General features: G+C 39.5%; 1 protein-coding gene across 1 annotated transcript in view; it reads right to left on the bottom strand.

The window, feature by feature from the left end:
• dnah6 (dynein, axonemal, heavy chain 6) overlaps window positions 1-16,549 on the bottom strand; it is a 62,170-nt gene that overhangs the window by 34,705 nt on the left and 10,916 nt on the right. Inside the window, exons 17-38 of the mRNA XM_061679043.1 lie at window positions 15,083-15,196; window positions 14,831-14,974; window positions 13,967-14,122; window positions 13,723-13,773; window positions 13,001-13,093; window positions 12,799-12,918; window positions 12,323-12,503; window positions 12,110-12,206; window positions 11,713-11,938; window positions 10,769-10,933; window positions 9,998-10,108; window positions 9,779-9,904; window positions 9,469-9,624; window positions 8,627-8,788; window positions 6,542-6,679; window positions 6,286-6,453; window positions 5,968-6,116; window positions 4,988-5,095; window positions 3,272-3,398; window positions 2,789-3,001; window positions 2,297-2,518; window positions 2,054-2,176 (exon numbers count right to left, since the gene is read on the bottom strand). Of these exons, the coding sequence (XP_061535027.1) occupies window positions 2,054-2,176; window positions 2,297-2,518; window positions 2,789-3,001; window positions 3,272-3,398; window positions 4,988-5,095; window positions 5,968-6,116; window positions 6,286-6,453; window positions 6,542-6,679; window positions 8,627-8,788; window positions 9,469-9,624; window positions 9,779-9,904; window positions 9,998-10,108; window positions 10,769-10,933; window positions 11,713-11,938; window positions 12,110-12,206; window positions 12,323-12,503; window positions 12,799-12,918; window positions 13,001-13,093; window positions 13,723-13,773; window positions 13,967-14,122; window positions 14,831-14,974; window positions 15,083-15,196 (3,150 nt within the window). The remainder of the gene's footprint in view (window positions 1-2,053; window positions 2,177-2,296; window positions 2,519-2,788; window positions 3,002-3,271; window positions 3,399-4,987; window positions 5,096-5,967; window positions 6,117-6,285; window positions 6,454-6,541; window positions 6,680-8,626; window positions 8,789-9,468; window positions 9,625-9,778; window positions 9,905-9,997; window positions 10,109-10,768; window positions 10,934-11,712; window positions 11,939-12,109; window positions 12,207-12,322; window positions 12,504-12,798; window positions 12,919-13,000; window positions 13,094-13,722; window positions 13,774-13,966; window positions 14,123-14,830; window positions 14,975-15,082; window positions 15,197-16,549) is intronic.

A 16,549-nucleotide genomic window follows, 5' to 3' on the forward strand; every position in this document is an offset into this window, starting at 1 on the left:
CCCATATGATCAAAACATGATGTATTACCTTTATTTTGTTAGTTTTTTAAAAATAACTATTCTGAAGTTAAGCACTTTATTTGAACACGTTATACTTTCTTTTTATTTACGTGCTCTTATTTTGAAATTCAAAGCCCTACTTTTATTTACTAAATGAGAAAACACAATTGTGCCCATATGTTTGATTACCCAGGCAGAATTTGTAAGATGGGTACAATTCTTAAAAGAAAACATGAAGGACCAGGTGAAACATACCTAATTGTATTTTAATGGAATATATATAATAAAATTAAACTGTCAAGCATTGCAGAAAAGCATTATCATTAAACAAAACATAACCATAAAGAAATTAATGATGTGTATTAATATTAATATATCGGCTCAATGACCTCTCCAGATTTTAATGAACCACACCACTCGGGGGTGGGGCACTGATACACGGGGTAGGGCCAATGACTGCCAGTGGGGGACCTGGCAGTCATAGTAACAGGGAAGGGGGGTGGGTCTCACTTACTTGCGTGGCGGTGCTCCTGAGGCCGGTCCCCACGGGTTCCCTTGTCGGGTGCCCCTATCCACCCTCCTTTCCAACTAACAAGGGACACTCTCCCGCCCTCGGGCTGGGCATGGACTGGCTGCATTGCGGGCCCTGCGGGTTGGGGGGCCGTCTTGCTCTCCTTGGGGTGAAGGGTGGGGTTGCGTGGCGGGGCGTGTGGGGCGGTTTGGCTGGGGGGGGGGTGGCATTGGGTCTCTGCGGCCCCCACCGGGTGGCCAGTTGTCGGGGCACCTCGGTGGGGCCGGCGGGCCGCCCTGGATCCCTCGGTGTCGGACATGTCCCGTCCGCCAGGCTGCTCTCGGGTGGACCCCTGGGCCTGATCCCGCCCCTCGATTGATTGGGTGAGGTCCTCAGATGCCGCGGTGCGGCCACAGCAATTATAGGACACTTCTGTCAGTCTTTGTGCATGTAAAACGGTATCAATTCATGTATCCGCAGACACACATCCCTAGGACTCTTTCACTGGGTGTGGGGTCAAGCACTTACTGTGACAAATAACTCATGAATATGCAAATCGCTTGTGTATCCCCTCAGTTATACTCTCGTCCTGTAGACTTTTATAATTCACATAATTAATGCCACCACACTTCAGTTGTACAGTGGGGTCCACGACCCTTGTCCTGCTTGCTTCTTCTCCTATCCTTGTCCTGTTCTATCTTGTCCTGTCCTTCCCTCACAGGGTGTAGCACTACAGCCCCATGCAACACTCATATTTAATGTTTCATTGTTGTAGATAATGTAATGATTTACTTCTCTCATCCTGTTTACAATTAGTGCTTTTAACTTTTGTCTTTGTTTCTCTCTCCCTTCTAGAAACTTTGTTCTTTTCGACTGATTCTCAATAAACATCAATTAAAGAAACCACAGCGGCAGCTTTAAAACTCCACTGTGACACAGTAAAACTGTTCCGGCATAAAAGGCAAACAGATCCTCCATTCTGATTGACCTAACAGCCAAACAGGACCAAAAAAACAAAAAAAGACTTAATGGACAAAAGTACAAGGCTACACCAATTGATGCAAATCATTCAATAGCGAGAAGAATAGAAAGGCCAGGCATTTGCCACAAAAATACAGATATGAGCCTAAAAAACTTTAAGCTAAAATGTTAATCTCTTGTCTCATATTCACATGATTATGTCAAACCGAAATGTTATAGTCTACAGCAAAAAAAAAAAAACCTCACTCGTCCATATATTTGGAGGGGAGATTATATATTTTTTTATTGATCCAAACTAACATTGAGGGCAATCCTGAGATCTCAAGGATCATTAGAAGTCAGTCACTACCATTAGGGCATACTGTAGGAGGCATTCCAAATCATACCGTGGAAAACTGAAATGAACTGTGCATAATGGAAACACATCTTGTTTTATAACTGTCACATTGGGAACATAATCCAACATGTAAATCGTGTACAGTAGAATTGATTGTAAACTAGAGTATTTTGCCAATCTTTAAAAATTTTAATTTGCCAGAAATGTTTCAAACACAAGCCTACTTTGGATCCTAGACCACTGATCCACGTCTGGACATAGGGCATCCACTTTAGGTCATCTGGATCAATATAGACCATCCCACAGCGACTGACTGTGGCTGGAGATGCCACAGCCAAATCCTGGACCTAAGAAACAGAAAAAATGCCATTTATAAATGTCTCAGGCCATGCTGATGGAAAGACAAAATATGTTAGCAATATATAATATATGTACATGTAAAAGTATGGTTCTGCAAAAGGTGTTACCTCAAACACCATATGTATGGATGGTGAAAGTTTGATACGTTCACTGTTAGCCAGACAGAGCATCTTGTTATCATCCAGCACTGTATTCATGTTCTCAATCCACAGGGCATCAACGGGTCCATCACAAATAACCCACTTGTGGTCATCGGTGGCGTTATCAACTGCATCACGGACACTCAGCGCCATTAATCCATCACGCCATTCTAGGGTCAGTGAGTTAACCTGGATGCATATTTTTTTTAAAAAGCAAATGACGACCTTAGTAGACTCAGACTCAGTAGACTCAGACTAAGTGTTTACTGTATGTCCTAAGTGTACAGTATATTTCGTCATAGTGGCTTGTTTGCTGCAATACTAGAGTGGCACCAACAACTTGAGACAAATTCCTTGTGTGTTTTTAACATACTTTGGCAATAAAGAAGACTCTGAATTCTGATTCTGAATGTTAGTGAATGTGCCAAAAGGCCATTATATCCCCACTGTTCATATTACCTCTCCATAGAGTTCTCCCATTGTGACAGATTTGGGGTTAAGAATATAGGTCTTGACAGGCTGATAGAAAGGGTTTTCATCCTTGTACTCAGAGTCATAAAGGGTATCCAGTGTGTCTGCCAAGATGGTGTAAACGGTGGTCTTTCCACCACCAGTGGGTCCAACCAACATGACACCGTGACGCACGATCATGGTCTCATACAGTTGGATAACCTGGTGTTCAAGATACAGTGGTAATGCAGACAATGTGGACAAGTTTTCAAGATTAAGTTTTTACAAAACTAGCCAAATACTGTATTACCAGTAAATCTAAATTGACAGAGCCCTAGGAATTGACAGGGATTGGATCCTGGTCACACAACACATATTGACTACAGCAATACTGTCTGATCACTATTCATTGCCATCTGATTATAGCTATATTTATTTTCCCTAGAGATGAAAAAAGAAATCAACATTTATAATTCCCTTAGTCATTTGTACCTTATTGACCATGGCGGCCAGAGGCTGCAGGTTTCGCTTCAATATACAGTCCACAATGGTTGAGTACAGTATACCATAGTCATGTTCAGGAATGGCCACACCAGGAAACAGGTCACACAGGATACCACTAGAAAATTTGTATACAGTTACTGTAGATGCATCCAGAAACTATTCACAGTGCTTCACTTTTTACACATTTGTTATGTGACAGCCTTTTGTCAAAATCCTCCTCCTAATGACCTTTTTTTGTTTGTTTTGTTTTAAAATTTTGCAAATGTATTTAAAAAAACAACAACTAAGAAATCACAAGTACATAGGTATTCAAACAGTATGCCATGAAACTCAAAATTGAGCTCAGGTGCATCCTGTTTTACCTGATCATCGTTGAGCTGTTTCTACAGCTTAATTGGATTTCCACCCGTGATAAATCCAATTGATTAGACATGATTTCAAAAGGCTAATATCTGTCTCTATAAGGTTCTACAGTTGACAGCACATGTCAGAGCACAAACCAAGAATATAGTCAAAAGAATTCTCTGCAGACCTCTAAAACAGGATTATCTCAAGGCACAGATCTGGGAAAGTGTACAAACTCATCTTTTCTGCTTTAAAGATTCCAATGGGCACCAAGGCTTGCATAATCCGTGAATGGAATAAATTTGAAACCACCAGAACTCAGAGCCGGCCGCCCGTCTAAACTAAGCAATCAGGGAAAAGTGCCTTAGTTAAGGAGGTGACCAAAAACCCGAAGGTTCCTGTCAGAGCTCCAGCGTTCCTCTGCGGACAGAGGATAACCTTCCAAAGGACAACCATCTATAGTAATCTACCTAGCAGGCCTGTATTGTAGTGACAGATGGAAGACACTCCTTATTAAAATGCCCATAGCAGCCCACTTAGAGTTAGAGACAAAATTCTCTGGTATCATGAGACAAGGCTTGAACTCTTTTCTGCTCATCGCCTGGCATGGTGGTGGCAGTATCATGCTGTGGTGATGTTTTTTCAGAGGCAGGAACAGGGAGACTTGTCAGGAGGATTGAGGAAAAGATGAATGTAGCAATGTCAGAGACATCCTGGTGGAAAACCTGTTTCAGGGTGCTCTTGACCTCATACTGAGGCGACGGTTCCTCTTTGAGCAGGAAAACGACCCATGGACACAGCCAAGATAACAATGGAGTGGTTTCAAGACAACCCTGTGAATGTCCTTGACTGGTCCAGCGAGAGCCAAGACTTGAATTCAATTGAACATATTTTCGGAAAGTTAAAATTGCTTTTCTGCAATGCTTGACGGTTAAAAACCGATGCTCCCCATTCAGCCTGATGAAGCTTGACGGGTGTTGCAAAGAGGACTATGTATTGGGTAAAACTGCCCAAAGATAAAGTAGGTGTGCCAAATGTATTGCATTATATTAAAAAAAGTCTTAAGGCTGTAATTGCTGCCAAAGGTGCATTAAAAATGTTTTATATGTTGTCATTATGGGGTATTGTGTGTAGAATTTTGAAAAATATAAATTACAGTAACTCCTCTTTGGACTAAGGCTGTACCATAATAAAATATGGAAAAATTGATGCACTGTTAAACCTTTCTGGATACACTGGTTATAGTAGCTTGCTTTATAGTAGCTTATGCTTTAAGAATGACAGAATAACCAATTTTACTGGAAATAACAAGAAAGAGAATGATCAAACTGAAACCTCCTAATAGAATTGCATTCTTACCCGAACAGTTCTGCATCATCTGTTAGGAATTTGGGGAGGTTGGAATCCCTCAGAGCTCTGATCAGAACCACATCCTCAATGAGGTCAGGGTTCTGTCTCTTAAGAGACCTAAAGACAGATCATCAGATGATATGCACGTTCACACAATAAGCATGACTAGTTTGAGTAGCTTGCATGGCACTGTACTACCATACTATACTATACTATACTATATACAGAAGTACAGATAAAGGAACAAAACCACACAAACATTTTCCTTTTGAGAAAATAATCATACATTTGTTGAAATATATTTAACAATACATATTGTTATATGTTACGAAGAAGTTCTTTTTCAGAGAAGATCAATAAGGTTTGGTCTGTTTATCACAACTGGAAAGAAACAAAGTCAGCGCTGACTTCAATGTAATAAAAGATGCACGCATTCAACTAAAATGAGGTAATCATTTAATAATGCACATTTCTTCTGATCGTGGCAACAAGTTTGCGATCCAAGAAAGGACTCAGGGCAATATATTATCAAAGTGGTGGCTAATGAATGTGTGGATTTGGCAGACTAAAAAGGAGACAGAATGTGGGACCAACAAGGAAAAGACCTGCAATGAATTGTGTCAATTGCTAAAGTTCCCTAATAAGCCACGAACCAACTAAGAGTGTCATGAGCATCTGCCTTTAATGCACTCAAGCAGCCCAAGAACAACTGTGGATATTGCTTTAAAGCTCAGTCTTAGAGTGTTAACCACTACAGCCTTCAAAAAAAATATTTGAAAAAATCTATCAATCGTTTTGTTCGTAAGGCCTGTCATATGACTTCTTCTAACGACTCTTACGTAGTAATATACTTTTTTAATGTACTGTTTGCTCTGTGTTCATGCAAAACAAAACAAAAAAAGATGCATTGAGTATTACATAAATAACAACATCCCTCTGTGACTTTTCAGGAAAATCGGTGTTATATAGTGCATGTGTGATTCTCTAACCCTGCCATGACAAGAACCGATTTGACGGCTCTCATCCCAAAGTCGTAGTGGTCCTGCTGGGACAGCTGCTCAGAGCACAGTTTGTACATTTGGGTCATCTTTCTTGCTAAAGTCTTACTGGACTCAAATCCCTCCGAGTATAAAATCACCTGCATAGAGAAAGAGTGAGATTAAGGTACAAACACAGGTAAAGGGGCCATGCAGTTTAGCAAATGGTAGACAATGTGGTGAGACACGTGAGATGTTTTTGTATTCCATTGTAAAGTTGTGTATAAGCGGTTCAATGTTAACATTTGGCATGTTCAGTAAAACTATTACCTCAGCAATGAGTGCATAGTTTGGCACCATCATGGCTACGGGCCTAAAGAGAGATTTAAGGTTATCAGGTAGCTCTGATCTTCCAGCATAGCCTGGGTTCATGGTAATAAATGCAGCACAGGTCATCACCAGCTTGATCTCTCGGCCCTCAAATCGAAACTTTGTCATCTAAAACCAAAGACAAGTGCTGATACGTTTGTGTTACGACTTGCAAAAATGTCTGATTACAGTTGCATTTCTGAACATTTGTACGTACCTTAGCAGCTTTGGCATTCCGTATGGTTATGAGCTGCTGTGCAATGACTGACAACACCTCAATATCGATTCGATTAAACTCATCAAAACAGCACCAAGCACCAGACTGAGCGAGTCCACTGAAGAAACGCCCCATCATCTGAAGGAGAGATATGGTTTGTTACACTGAATAAAGGATAGGAAAATATATATTATTATTTTACAGGATTTTTTTAATGTCAGTGTGAATTATTGTTTAACTATAAGTGCCCTGCAAGTGGCTGGCGACCAGTTATGGGTGTACCCCGCATATCACCCCAAGTTAGCTGGGTTAGGCGCCAGCACGCCCCCGCGACCCTAGTGAGGATAAGCGGTATGGAAAATGGATGGATGGATGGATTCTTTAAAATTTTCTTCTCATATTAACGGAGGGAGCACAGAGTGGGATGTGGTTTGCACATCTGCCTCACAGTAAAACCATTCTGGGATTTAATCTCATCTGGGGACTTTTTCCCTGGCTCTCCTAGTACTCGGCCTTCCTCCCACATTCCAAAAAACGTTTTTTTTTTTTTTAGTTCATTTAGCGGTTAAAACTCTAAACAGACAGTAGGTACGAATGGTCGTTTGTATGTGCCCTGACTGGCTGCGGACCAGTCAAGGTCTACCCCGCTCCTTGCCCTGAACAGTGTAAGCAATAACAAAAATGGATGAATGGACTCCACACTGTGTACAAAATAATTATGTACATATGATTAAAGTTGAATAAACATTTGAGATTTAGTTTTACTGGGGCCATTTTACACTTCGTTGGATGGCAGTATACCTGAAAATAGCAACACTTGCATAATCAAATGAGAAACAGGCAGAAACTATCTAATGACATACCATTTCAATGGATAAGAGAGTGTCATCCATCTATTCATTTTCTATCTCAATTATCCTCATTTGGGTCACGGGTAAGCTAGAGCCTATCCCAGCTGACTTTGGGTGAGAGGCGGCGTATACCCTGGACTTTTCTCCAGCCAATAGGAGAGAATTAAGGTGATATCGAAGAGGGGCTTCATCTTAACATGCAACCTGATTGGAAAGATTTTTTTAAATAATACATTTTATTTGTGATAATGTAATGTAATGCTCCAGTATTGGAGTTTTTGCTGTTGCTTTGTGAAATCAGGTGACAAAAAAAACTATTGTCATTGTTGTGGTTTCGTTCAATAAAATCCTGATTTAATAATATAATTGATGCTCAAAAAATTGTATTTGATGTCAATCATACCGACATTGTAAGAATACTAACACAGCATATTTTGAAAAATTTTGAAAATTGTGTATATTGATGGAAATATTAGCTGAATGGGTATTTGTCAACCGATGGGTATTTGTCAACTGATTATTTCTATAAATTTACAAATTAATGTATTGAAGCCTTAGGCTGATGCTGTCGTCATAACTAGAAGGGCAGGAAGTTGCAGGAAAAAATAAGATACACAACAACGTACAGCATCTCATTAGTTCAGTATGATGAAATGGAGAAAGGCATAAGCCTTGATTGCTTTGGCAACAGTGCCATCTAACAGGACCATATAATACATGCAGTAATTGTGAGCCTGCAACAGTGAATAGAGCTAACACATTTAGTTGTCCACTTGAAAATGTGCTCCAAATCCATGTGATTGCAAATCTCTTGTACATAGCCCTTTTTTTTTTTTTTTTCATCACTGGAACACGGTGTCATGTCTTTAGTGCTTTCGAAATAGCTTTTAACCTTCTTGTGATTGGTACTTTTCAGTCAGCTGCAAGTAGAAATTTCCTGCTTTTATTTCCCGTTTTATTTGGGCCTCATCCAACTCAGTTGAATTGCTGTCAGGTGTACACACCACTATTTATCATTTGTTTGAATGTGGTTAATTTTCCTGATTAATTGCTTTTGTTAAGAGAAGTAAATGTTTTATTTCAGTATAAAAGTATAAGTATAAAAATCTTCTCATCCACATTTATTTTATTTACACTTTAAAATAAATCACATTTAATAGGGGATGTTTACTTTATATCCATTTAAAGCAAAGATGTTAGAAAGAATACAAAAATACAATTAGTGACATTGCACCTTGTAGTCGAGTCCATCAGAACAGTTGAAGACCACACACTGAATCGCCAAGGCTTTAGCCAAGTCCTTCGTAGTCTCCGTTTTCCCTGTCCCTGCAGGTCCAGCTGGAGCACCTCCCAAGTCCAGCTGGAGGGCTCCCATTAAACACAAATAGCATCGATCCTACATGTGGATACATTTAGATAAGGTAAGAGTAAAAAGTAAAGGCAAAAGGTACACAATTTGTCACATATACAACGTATGGCAAAATCTATTCTCTGCATTTAACCCCACCCCAAAAAGCTGTGGATCCAGATCTTGTTTCAGAACTTTGGTCAGTGAAGCTGACTGGAAATTAACACCACCCAGATACCAGGAGAACAAACTCCACAGAGAAAGTCAGCTGTAAAATATGCCAAAGCTGGAATCGAACCATGGACCTTCCTTCTGCCTCATCCACCATATTGTTAAGAGGCATGGTGAGAGATTAGGTGCAAATGTGCACACAGAAACTGTAAGGGACGTTTATCCTTTTTTCTGAACTGTTGTTCCCTCTCATGTATAATAAGCGTTGTTATTGTCATGTATAGACTGGGCTGTATACTGTGTATTCAGTACATACTCAACTTTCATTCAAAACAACTTGATAAAACGTTTGTTTGCAGTTAAGACATTTTAACTAGAAGGCCACATTGTATTTTATCATTTATTTAAGCTTGGACAATTTATAGTTCATATCCATGAACACTGTGGTGTAATTTAAGTACTAAACAGTCACACAGCTCAACATGCCCTACACCTTCTGTGGCTATTCTTATATGACTCCTGTTTTATGCATGTGCGTATTATGTAGCCTGTGTTACCGTAAGTGGAGTGATGACCAGCCTAGGACAGGCTCCTAGGTATTCATAGCCATAAATATAAGTGGATAGGGCCATGCAGGCTATACAGTTGTCCAGATCAAGATCCCAGTAGTAGCGTAATTGTCTCTGCCATTCAAAGTTAGACCCGCAGTCCACCTAAAAAAGAACGGCTGAAGTTACTACTTGACCACATATATTAAATGCTATGAAAAGACACAGGCTATGAATGAAACTTGTACTCAGCCAAATAAAAAAAGTAAGATGCTTTATCGCCTGCATGTTTGAGTCCGTGTGTATGCCAGTACTCCACCTTCTGCCCGACTAAATCTGTCACAATGTCACGGGCATGCACATCAATGGTGATGAGGGCAGTGATGATATTACGGTGTAAAGTAGGTAGTTTCCCTCTGACCAAAGCTGCGAGAGCATTTAACCTCTGAAAAATACAAGCGTAGTCAATACTGGACAGGTAGATTTTGTTTAAATGTTTTTTTAAAATAATCAGGAAAAAGTAGCTACTGTCGTTTACATCAAAGTTGGTGTATTCAAATTTCTGTAAGGCAGCAAAGTGGTCATGATTTCCCTCCAAACAAGCTTCCATGTCCCTGCACCACATCATCTGGGAAATTATCAACACCACCTGATGGAAAACCACACACACACACAAAAACGCTGATTAAAAATGCCACAAAAAACATCTGATAAACAATGAGAGCTGGGTAGGGGAAGAGTAGGATGGAGAGAGGATAAACTTGAGAAGGTGTGTGTGTGTATATATATATATATATATATATATATATATATATATATATATATATATATATATGCATATCTATATATATATATGCATATGCATATATATATATATATATATATGCATATGCATATATATGGGGGGAATGCACATTATACATGGGAAATTACGGTGCACCAAAGGAAAATCTAAAGGAAATCCTGTGAAGGATACACCGCAGGAATAGAGGACTGTGAGCAACCACAGAAAACAAACTTTTCATAATACAGTTAAAAATAGTTTAGGACACTTTCTTATAAAACATGCACAGGCCTATACATCAAATGCTTTTCAATATTTACTTGCATTACTGAAACAGACAGTTTGTTTGATTGAATGTATGTTTGATCAATTTCTCACTTTTCTGAGAAAACCTGGGGGGCCAGTGAGCCAGCTCAAGTTTGGGTATAAAAAAATTTAATGATGGTTACTGTAACTATATAAACTGTGTGTGTGTGTGTGTGTGTGTGTGTGTGCGTGTGTGTGTACGTGTGTGTGTACGTATACCTGAGAAGGATACCCAGACACCACCCATTCCTCCCTTGACGTTACTTGGTAGTCGGCTATAGAAGCCTTGCTGAGCTGTCGGAGTGAGTTGAACATGGCCTCCTCCACCTTGCAAAGCCAATCTTCCACATTGCCTCTTGCCTTCAGACCTTTTGTTAAACCCACCTACACTTGCACATAAAAGGACAATATCAATTGTTATAGCAGTGATATGTGAAACGTGTCCATTTTAAACAGTACGTATTCGCTTGACGTGATCAAAAGATTACAGGCGAGATAGCCCTTGTAATCAAAGCTACCATACATCATGTCTGACAGAGCAATCTGGACATGCTAAAGTGGCTTCTGACTACTGGCCTGAGAAATGGTTTGCCTCTGTTGTTACAGAAATTGTAACAGGTGTCATTATCCCGCAGTGTCCAAGAGAGCTCAGACTGTCAGAGTACAATGCAGGCAACCAAGAGCAGAAACAGGTGCTAAGAGGAATATTTGCGGAAATAACTTGCAGCAAATGATATATTTTAGGACAATCTAAATGGCTTCACTTGACTAAACCCTGATTGCATTTAATTTGCTATGGGCAGCAGGACAATTTCGGCAACAACATCGTAAGATTTTGATTATTCTTCTTATTATTTTTTAATAAACAGTCAGTAATAGAAACAGATGCCAGACTATTTTCGATAAACTGAAAAGGTTCGGGAAAACAACAGACATTGGCATCTATTGTCCCTTCGACCTGAGCTTCAATTTCTTTTCACACTAAGGAGAGATAAGAGCAGTGTGGGATCTCTGTGCCATGCTTAAGGGCACCTCGAGAAGCACAGTAACATCTCAGTTCAATCAATTTACTTCTTTTGCATCCACACCCAGTATTTAACCTGCCCCCCTTAAGTCACTTAGCCATAAACAGACTGACAGGCTTCAATGTAACCACAGCTGACCTTCTCTCCTTCAGGGGAAACCATATTCAAGATGTCCTTGGTGTAGACCTTCTCCTGTTCTCCAGGCTCCAGTGTAGCTGGCCCAGTAGTTGACTGGTCAGACACTAACGCAAACTCAAGGTGTGTAATTGCATCAAAGCATTTTCTCAAGTGAGGCTGCACTGCCTGGGGGTTTCTTGTCTGTGCCAAAATTTTAAGCAATTCATCATTGGATAAAAAGTAGAATCTGTAAAGGACAAACAGAGGAAACATTACAAAGTATCCAACACTCATGTCAGTCATTCTGGTAAATGAAATATTTACTGCATAAATACATATTACATTAAGGCCAAATACATATTATAATGAATTATAAGGGTCACATCTTTAATTTGTAACAAATAAAAAATGTGCATACCTGGGGAATATAACTCTCTTGGACTCCAGGTAGTCTTCAAGACACTTTTGTATCGTTTCCAAAAGAACATTATTTTCTTGAAATGTTTCCAAGAGATCTGTGTAGTATAAGATAATCTTTAAGGGTGTATATTTTGTTTAAATGCATACAAACGTATTTTTGATATGTGTACCTCTATCTTTTTTTCCCATGAGTTAACCTATGGCTACCTACCAGGCTGTGTGGCCGCTTTGAGTGCATTGGGCATCTTTTTGACCTTAGCCATAATGGCTTTCCATGACTTGTCCACTTTGAGAAACATTTTGGACTCAGCAGGGAGCTGCCTCTTGATGTCTGGGGCTAAGAAAATACTTTCTAAATATAGCCAGTTTCGTTGGCAGTTAAGCCACTCATCCTGTGCAGGAAGAGGATGTAGATATAACGAGGTGCTATAATTGTATCTTACAAATGGTTTAAAAAAAAAATGAAATAAAAAAAAAAAAAAGTTAGTCCCATTCATGCACTGCAATGGATCATTCAAAGACTACAAACATAGTATTTCTATAGGCATCTGGGCTTTTTTGTTTTGCATCCACTAGAGAAAGCTACTAGTAAACAGTATATTCCTGTATTAGAAGACAGATATTTTCTAAGCTTCATGGAGGCAGATAAAAAATACTGTTTCCCTTTTCATTTTTCCAAGCCTTTACCAGAGTTTGGTTGAAGCGGATCAGTCTCAACAGGAGTTTGTCCACTCTGGCTTTGATGGGAGCAACATAACGCGAAGATGCTGCTGTACCCACATTGATAATGCTGTCATCCAAGAGTACCTCAACAAGAAAAAAAAAAAGAAAAAATAGAAGAATCAAAAACATTATATACTTCATAGCAGAATGTGTGGTTCATGTTTACTTGAATATCATCTGTGCCTCCCAAGATGAAGACCTCTTTGGAGTCACCATGCTGCAAAAGAGTGAAAGTAGTGGTCCACCACACATCCTCCACCTGCAGGGTGATCGAAATGCGCCACATGTCAAGGGGACACTTTTCAATGACTGATTAATCAAAATCGAAACCGCTAAAATATTCACTAATAATCACCATCCCCTAACCAATGGACAGAAATGGAATTAGAGATTTAAGAAAAAATTACAGCATTTACCGTGTGTTGTTGCAAAAAAAAAAAAAAAAAAAAAGATTATGGTCAATATTGGCTCTATATTTAGAATCATGTGTTCAGAAGGCAAGTGGGTAAAATTGTGCATCCGTAGTCCTCAATTTTTCAATGAATAATGCATGAATATTGATGATCAAATTCAGTCATATACAGGAAGCCGTAATCTACTATATATGAAGCGGCCTTGGAGGTCTGTATCCCTGTGCCATTCTATTATTTTTCAATGGACTCCAGACTGCCCCAAAATGCTCACAATTTGCCCTTGAAATTTGCGTTTTTTTCCATCTACGCTGGCATGTGCGACCAGTAAATTAGCATTTTTTTCAGTTATTTAATATCTTTTGTTGTTAATAAACTTGGTGATTCACAAATAAGATGGTTTGCCAACCGTCCAAAAGAAGAAAGGCAATGAACATCTGTGAAGAAGAAGAAAACATGAAGTCCCCTTTTCACCCACCTTATTAATAATGGTCTCCACTGATGCTTCCCCTGAAGCCTGTGCTGACACCTAAAATTTTTCAATGTGCAACAGTTATATCAAACATTGAAAGATCATTAAAATACTGGATTAAATTTTAAAAAATTCGTAGTCTGGATGGACCATAAATAAAGACATCATATAGATAGATGTCCCACAATTTACTGAAATATAAAATGTTTAGGTTGAACAACAAGCAAGCAAAAGAGAAGTTAGGTGAGACCTCCTGTATCTCTGTGCCATAGGAGAATACATTGAGTTCCTCCATAACAGCCACAGTGAGCTGCTCCACATTCAAGGAGCTCCCCACAACAGATTCCAGGTTCCTCCAGTGTTCCGGTTTCATACATGGGTTACGCAAGTCTGTGATCACAGGCACCTGAACGGGAATATGTATATCTCAATCACCAGGTGAATAACCAGCTCACCATTTGTCAATAGGAAGTATCGTAATTTTTTGTGCATCATGCGCATTTTTTCCCCCAAAAAATTGTCAAACGTCAATAGTGCGCATTATACATAGGTATAGGGACAAACGGAAAAAAACTTTCACCTGATGACTGAACAACAACCATCATTAATTTCATTATGGTTATGTTTTGTTTAATGATAATGCTTTTCTGAAATACTTGATGGTTTAATTTGACTCCCGTTAAAATAAAATTTAATGTTTCGCCTGGCCCTTTATGCTTTCTTTAAAGAATTGCACCCATCTTACAAATTAATAATCAAACATATGAGCACAACTGTGTGTTTTCTCACTTACTAAATAAAAGTAGGGCTGTGAATTTCAAAATAAGAGCAAGTAAATTAAAAAAAGGATTACGTGTTCAAATAAAGTGCTTAACAAAATACAGAAAATACTTCATGTTTTGATCATATGAGTAGAAGCAAAATCATGCATTGTAAAAATGCATTATGCATAGGTAGAAGCGTTTTCCAGAATTCTGAGGTCAACTTTGGGGGTGCGTATTATACATGGGTGCGCATTATACACGAGAAATTACGGTAATCCATTGGAATGGAAATCCACATATGGTATGGTTTTATGGAGGAGCATGACAATGGTTATTTACTGCACACCCACCCTCAGTTTCATAAGTTCAACCTTGTCCTTAAGACATGGCACTACATTATTACGTGGCAAGCCTTTCTCCATTTGGTTGATGTACTTGGTGTATTTGTTGATTTGCGAGTTTAACTGTTCCAGGTCCAGTTTCTCAAGCATGGTCTGAAGATGTAACAAACACACAAATGAATGAAGATTAATGGATATACAGTAAGTAGCATTTGAAGTATCGCCATATTGCTTCATGCATTTTATTTAAGAGTGCCTCACCTGTCGCCATCCATCTTGCAATAAGTCCCATTCTTCCATACAGTCCCACAGAAGCTTCTTCAGCCGAAACTCTGCTTTTAGCTCATCCAGGTCATCAAATTTGGTCACCTCCAACTAAATTTATTACAGCATTCACAGAAAAATGGTATAAAGTTGGTAGGAATTGTGGTTGGTTAGAATTTAATTACATGACTTGCGCAGTTATTATACTATATGATTTAGTAAGGATCAAATACTTGGACCAGGGCACCTGATTAAGCAAAAGCAAACAAAACTATTGAGACGCATACTTTCTTAAGTAAATTATTTAATTAATCAAATGGTAAATGGACTGCAATTATATAACACTTTATCTACACCATCACAGTGCCCAAAGCGCTTTACAAAGTGTCACATTCACACACACATTCATACACTAATCGGTGGTTGCTGCCATGCAAGGCGCTGGCAGGCCCACTGGGAGCAAATTAGGGTTTAGTGTCTTGCCCAAGAACGCTTGGGCATACAGATGACCCGCTCTACCAACTCAGCCACAGCTGCCCAAATAAACTGGGGGGTGGGCAAACCGCAGAAACTGCTGTGTTCAAATTTCTTTCCAAAACCTTTGATAGAAGTGCAGCTAACTGGTTATAGTGAAGGCCTAACACTTTGTAATGGAGAACTAAACATATACACTGTAGAGTGGGACAGTCTTAGTAATGCAAAAACTGCACAATTATCTCTATAGGTACTGAGCGTTAAGAAAAGCACTGTGGAAATTTTATTCGTTATATTATCCATCCATACATTTCCTTTACCGCTTATCCTCACTAGGGTCGCGGGCTGCTGGAGCCTATCCCAGCCATCTGTGGGCGGGAGGCGAGGTACATCCTGAACCAGTCGCCAGCCAATTGCAGGGCACATAGAAACAAACAACCATTCACACTCACACCTACGGGCAATTTAGAATCTTCAGTCAACCTACCACGCATGTTTTTGGGATGTGGGAGGAAACTGGAGTGCCCGGAGAAAACCCACCCAGGCACGGGGAGAAGATGCAAACTCCACACAGACGGGGATTGGAATCGAACCCCGGCCCCCAGAACTGTGAGGCAGATGTGCTAACCAGTCGACCACCGTGCCGGCTCATTATATTATCAACATTTTTTTATTATTATTATTATTAATAGTAGTAGTAGTAGTCGTAGTAGTAATAGCATTGTAAATGAGAAACTGTTCTCAACTGTTTTTGACTTGAGTTTGTTGTCACATTTCTGTGGGGCCAATCATACATTACTCGTGCACTCACTGTAGTTGTCTCGACATGCTGCACTATTTGCATATACTGGCCACTCATGCCAGAGTAGCATTTGCTCCATTTTCACACTGATTGAGGAGTATCTGCAACATTTGCACAACCAACATTGTCCCAGATGATCGCACTACTCGTCACTTTAAACCGTATACACTCCTTGAAGTCTCGGCGCC

This window comes from Phycodurus eques, chromosome 6 (assembly GCF_024500275.1).
Source record: "Phycodurus eques isolate BA_2022a chromosome 6, UOR_Pequ_1.1, whole genome shotgun sequence".
NCBI classification, from domain to species: domain Eukaryota; kingdom Metazoa; phylum Chordata; class Actinopteri; order Syngnathiformes; family Syngnathidae; genus Phycodurus; species Phycodurus eques.